The 6,602-nt window shown below is 32.1% G+C and overlaps 1 protein-coding gene across 1 annotated transcript in view; it reads right to left on the bottom strand.

Moving 5' to 3' along the window:
- The window catches only part of LOC108693185 (ras-specific guanine nucleotide-releasing factor 1-like), a 121,296-nt gene that overhangs the window by 42,690 nt on the left and 72,004 nt on the right, over nt 1-6,602 (bottom strand). The window contains exon 4 of the mRNA XM_018201999.1: nt 1,562-1,668. Coding sequence (XP_018057488.1) covers nt 1,562-1,668 — 107 coding nt within the window. The remainder of the gene's footprint in view (nt 1-1,561; nt 1,669-6,602) is intronic.

Here is a 6,602-nt window from a genome sequence, read left to right as displayed (position 1 = left end):
TCACCTGGGTAAATTTTCTACGATATAAGGAGATCCTCAAGGATATATAAAAACGTTGACATCATCGATAATTGATATAAATTTGCTACTATTAACATAAATATTTGACTAATACATTATTAAATTCAATTAATATCTTATTACATAAATTCAATTAATATCTTATTACATAAATGTTCCATAAATAAATGTACATACTTGTAAAGCTATAATATTTTATACATTGTATTTTTTCTCTGCAGTTATCATTTATATTGATAATCAAACTTTATATACAATAACACTGAAATCACAATTTTAAAGAAAACTCGAGTACAATTATATAAAATTATATATATTTTTATATAATTTTATATAATTACATATAAAACATTTCTTCCCGAACCCAATATCTCGAAAACTATTCAAGATATAAAGATTTTTTTGGCTTTCAATTGATATTAATACATCAGCCAAAACATTTTTAATTTTATCAGAAAAGAAAATAGAGAAGCTTAAGTAAGTTGAAATCGATGATCTAATCATCGAATTCAATGATCCAATAAATTTGATGCGTGATAATGAGCATAGACATATCTGTAATTTTTTCATTTTATCAATTCTATCATCATATAAACAGTAATTTTTTTATGTTAATAAATTAATTTTTTTGGAAATTTTAGAACTTAGAATGTTTCCTTGTCTCTGATATTAAATAGAAAAAATATTAAATATAATAAAAAATCATAATTTATAATTTTTTTTCTAAAGAAAAGTATAGGCAAAATATAGTTATTAATCCTTTCACTACGATGGACGACTATAATGACTCGCCAATAAATTTCAACAATTTCATATATTTTGGATTTGCAAAGTACAGCTCTATCTATATTTTGTTTATGTTCCGATTCTATGTTTACGCCAATGTCGCTCAATCTTGCTCACTTTATTTCGATACGTTTTCTTAGCACTGTCCGAACGCTAAAAGACTATTCACGTGTACACTTTTAGTGCGGCGGGAACATTTCAGCGGAAAAGGGACCGCCATAGCGAAAAGATTAAAAACGAAGTCTGCAATTGTAAGTAGAATATTCATTAATATCTTAGTACATATATTGTTTTTGATTCAAAAATCTAGTAAAAATTTTCTTTATGTATTAGATACATTCAAGTTCAAACTAATAGAAGTTCCTGAAATTATGGGCTTATGTAGTGAAGAAACAAAAACATTTTATGTGGCAACAAAAAATTCATTCAGAATAAAAAAATAAAGTTATACCTTCTATGATTAAAAATGAAAAAATAAACAAAAATTCGAAGAGAGATTAAACTCTCTAACTTCCCCTTCTTTGACCCCATCTATGATGTAGAATTTTTCTAGCTATGGATAAAATTAATCGCCGGCACGAATGATTGAAACGACGAATCTAATTGGAGCTTTGAAACATTAAACGCCGCCTGACTACGCTCACAATTAGTCATCGAGATGATCGTGATGATTTATGGGATGAGCGATCTCCGTGAATCAGAGCATTTTAATCACTCCCCGAGATCTTCGATTCGAGCGCTAGCCGTCGTTTACCTAGCTTCTCGTATCGCATCGATCCATGCTTTGCAGTTCGTCTCTGTGGCCGCTTTTAGCTCATATTGCCGTTGGTTCTCCCTCCTATACGATATCGCGAAACAGTGCTGCAACAGAGGAACGATAAAAAATTGAGTTATCTCCAATGCACGACAATAAACAATGACAACAATGCGACGAGCAACAAAAAGCGGGAACCCTTCGATTTGCGCATTGTGCACATATGAAAAATGCCGTGCGCACACAAATCGACGGCGTTTCAAAGCGAGTGGCAAATGAGAATCTCTTCCTCCGCTTCTGGCCAGATTCAATTTATACGCGTACCTCTCTCGCTATTTATGTGTACCGTATAAATCCGGAAACCCACCCGCTCACACGGATTTCATTAAACTGCCTCGTAAATATCCGTATAATGCAAAAAGCCTAGAAATCGTCTCTATTCTCTACGGCATTTGTTCCCCGGCTTTATCCGGAGGATTTTATTCGCATGATAGCTTTTACGTAGGCATTAACTATGCAAACCCTTATCACGATTTCATTTAGCTGGCGATTGCAGACTTGTGTAAATCAGAATTGCACATGAGCAATGCAAACAGTCGTATCTCGCACGGTTTTGCACGGCAATTTTTACGCGTGTACCTGCTGATCATGCAAATCCGAGGTCAACGGATTATTTTATATGGCCGGGTATTAACACGAATAACAAAACTCTCATATGTTTTTTCCTTCTTTTTTCATTGTGTAAAAGATTAATATTAGTACAAAAAATATGTCCCTCGCGTTGCATTAAGCGGTGTCTACAACGCATTTTATCCGAGGGAACGTCCTTAGAACGTAAAACATCTTTAAAATATTCCTCGGAAATCTGTGTTACACAGGAAGAAATATAAGCCTTAAGCTGTAAGAAATTGATCAATCGAATGTGAAGAGAATAATCGGCTATGATGAGAATAATCGACTATGATTGATCAATTTCTTATAATTTAAGGCTCACTATTTTTATATTGTAGACACCACTTTACTATTTAAAAAGGGTATACGCTTTACTAGTGCAACATTCTCCATCCTAAGGTAAAGTTCCCGGGTGCGTTTGTGCGCGACGATATTCCACAAAGCAAACATGCGGAGATGGGAGGATCTTTTCAGAGGGGACTTTGCTTTACTTTTCAAAGAAAATTCCCAGATCATTTTTATTTTATCTATTCACGAAGCGCGTTTAGCAGCGCACTTCTGCGCGAGGATCTTTCTAGTCTGCCGCAAGCACTTGTACTTTAAAGAACAAGTCATAGGATATTTCCTACCTTCCTTTTACGCGAGATAGGCATACTTAGTTTGGTCACGCGTGCAATATGTCGTCTCGATAAGAGCAAAACAGCACAATATTTTATTTCAGACTTTACACAAAAAGAACAATTTTGCTAAAGTATTCAGAAATTTAGCTAAATGTAGCTCTGAAAATAATTTTGTTGGATCGTTGCATCAAATAACTGGACGCTCAAGATGGATGCTAGGATAAATCTTTTTGCAGCATTGCTTATCATGTTAGAGTTTCCTACATATTATTCCTACATAATTATTCCTAATTATTTTGACGGTCCAAAACCTACAAAATTATTTTCAGATCTATATTTACCTACAATAAATTTTTACAAAAATCGTTCTTGCAAACATTAGATTTAAAAAAAAACAAAGCTCTAAAAATGAAATAGTAAACGCGCAATACTATAAGCAAATTAAGTAAACTGAAAAACCGATTACATAAGTGCAGTTGCCGCCCCTTTCGTGTATTATGATATATGATTACCAAGCAGAAAAATGACAAGATCTGTTGGGTTGAAACAGGTGTATATTTAATTACGCTAAATGACGTTGGTTTTACCTTATTTTAAAAAAAAAACTATTTCTCTTTTCTAACACGATTCTTTTCTAGAAAAAAAAAAAAGGAAATATTTTCGTTTTTTCTTGTATTTGAAAACAGCTCACAGCAACTTGTATTTCAGACAAAGTGAATTACAAAATGGATATGTAGATGACAAAATTAAAGTGTGCTCGTTTTACCGCCGTTTCTCGCAGCGTATCAGTTCATTTTTGTCCGTGGCTTACATCGATTCTCGTAGCTTATAACGCGTATTGTACATCGATGCATTAATTAATTAAAATCTGAGGTGACGACGTAGAATCATTAATTATACTCGGGATGCATTAAAATACAGTAATGGGTCGATGGGTTTCTCTAGGCAACCGGATTATGCTCGTCTCTCATACCGATAATTTGCACAGATTGAATATTTGCGACACCGACATGCACTTGCCGTGCATAAGCTCGCGATCAGAAATTGCTAATTTTATTTTATCGGTTTATTTAATAAAATGGGGTAATTTTGACATAATTATTGTACAATAAAAAAATGCCTTGACAGCACACGTGTCAGTTTATAAAATCAGAACTTAAAACATCTTAAAATGTCTTTAAAATTTTGATATACTTTAAGGTTTTTAATGTTATCCGAGCATTCAAAATTTGAATTATCTCGATTTTAGGTCCAAGTTAGTTTTTTTTTAAGGCCTTGAAGAATCGTATAAAGCAATAATAATTAAGAAAGTTTTTTAATTTTTTTTTTAATTTGAAATAGCATATTATGTACGTTATACATAAACGCTCTTAACCTAACCTAACCATGTATCTTAACTGCATAACTTATAAAAATTCGAGATATTAATTTCTGAATAGAAATGATATGTCGAATTACATACTAATAAGAAGTATTTTTTTTAATAGAAGATATTTTTCCGGAGATATATTAGCACGAGGTACGAAATACACAAAATAATAATAAATACAAGTTTAATTGGAGATACCACTCTTATGAACGCGTAGTATTTTTCTTTTGAAGGTGAAGGCTTCTCGTACCTACTTCATGTTCACTTCATTTTCGACAATGTACCATTTCGACTATTTCTTAAACCAATGCTGAGATTTACTTACACATTTTGACTGATTTTCAGCTTGATTCCTGTCCTTTACTTCACCAACCAGTGCGCAGCTTAAATGCTGACGCGTCAGATGCTGTATGTTGTATTTATGTTCCTTACACAATGCAAAGCAACAGCGATAACGATAGAAACAACATAAGAATAACTTATTAGAAACCGTGCATTATATACGATTTTTGATAGATTATTTCTATCGCTATCACTATTCCCTCACAATGCAAGGTTTATTACTTACGCAAGGAATACTATTGTTGCTTTATTCACGGTAAATATGAATAAGATCACGAAGAATATCGATCACGTGGTTTATGCCTAGAATTATATTGTAAATGTATCGAATATCTAAATCGGATAGATGTTACGGAATCAATCGTTCTTTTTATGTTTAGATTGCTACTAAAACATTCAATATATCAAACATTCAATATATCAAAAGAAACAAGCAGTACAGATATGTACATTCTTCAATAAGAATTAATATTGAAAATCTTAAAATTTGGATTTAAAGATTTCAAAATGGAATGAGAGGGAAAAAAGTTAGGGTATCTCGAATTTACGAAGTATACATGATCTTCAAATCTCAAGATTATAAATCTCCAAATCGTATCTCTTCACAATAGATAATTTCTGATTTCGAAATATAACTTTTGCTCTTACATTTGATGATACTTATATTTCTTGTAATTTATATAAAGTTTTATTTCAATGTACGCCAGTTTTTGGCAATACAGGTTAAGAATATATCTGTGAACATATATAAAAATTAAATGCCTAATAAATTAACAGAGCACTATCGCGTCGTTTCAAATTTTCGTTAATCCGTTTCATTTTTCAGCGAACGTATGGAGGTATATTTTATTTTATGAAATCCTCTCTCATATGATGAAGGATATTTACGTCAACATCAACCAATCTATCAAGATATGCGCTTCAAATTAATTTGAATCGTGCCACATTAGCTTTCTATGGGATCATTACGGATATAATTGGTATGTACATGCCTTTGAACGCTCAAGAGGTAAGACTAATTAAAGCACATTGATATTACTTTAGCTTCGTTAACATGATTTTTTGCGCTATATTCTTCAGATATTACAACTAATGCGGACATTTTGTCCGCATTGGTTGTAACGTTCTATTGTAGTCGGCGACAAAAGACTCGTACGATACATTGTCGGACATGCGCGCGTTTATGTTCACGGAACATGAGCAACGGACCAATTGTAAGTAGAATCAAGTAATAACAATGACTATCCGAGTGAATATTCATGACCCATATTGCCGAGAAGGCTAGTCCGAACCGACTAAGTGCTTTCTATGATTACTTTGAAATTCGAGTCAGCGTCGGTCACGGAACAGTCGAAGTACAGTTTCAATTATGGAAACGCCATTAGTTAGTACTATCGATTTTCGATGTCTAAAGATATCAGTCATTTAGATAATCCATTATTCGAGACTGGGTATATTTTATCAATTCCCCTGCGGAAAATAAATGAATTAAAAGTTACTTTCTCGTCATTTATTCCTAATGTGATGTTTTTTCGTAATAAAAGCAGATCTTTTAAGCAGAAATCTGCTTTTTCTAATATTTTTTTAATACTCAAGATAGAGTAAACTTATTATATATAAACTAATATGCGATGGATATTTTACTAGCTACCATATTACGTAAGAAAACAAAAATGAAAAATATGGACATATTATATGATTATTATCATTTTCAAATACAATCAGAAATATTTTCCAGATAAGATATGGCAAAGACATATTTCATATCTGGAATAGAGGTAAACGATTAAATTTGATGCATCAATTCGTAGCTTTTCGCGTTAATTCTGAATTGGATATGCTGTTCTTTCAACGCAGAAAGAGGAAAAGAGATAGCAAAATACATATCGCTATCTTACGTCAAAAGTAACGTAATTCGTGAAGTGACGTAAAGAACGTAATGAGTGATTTAAAAAATTCAGTTTCACAAAAGAAAGGAAAAATTATATAGTTTTTAATTTGAATTAATTATTATTTAACTTAAACTTGTAGAAAGTTA

Source organism: Atta colombica, unplaced genomic scaffold, assembly GCF_001594045.1.
Source record: "Atta colombica isolate Treedump-2 unplaced genomic scaffold, Acol1.0 scaffold108, whole genome shotgun sequence".
Taxonomy (NCBI): Eukaryota; Metazoa; Arthropoda; class Insecta; order Hymenoptera; family Formicidae; genus Atta; species Atta colombica.
Note: the sequence above shows the minus strand (reverse complement) of the source record. Positions and strands in the feature narration are given on the sequence as shown.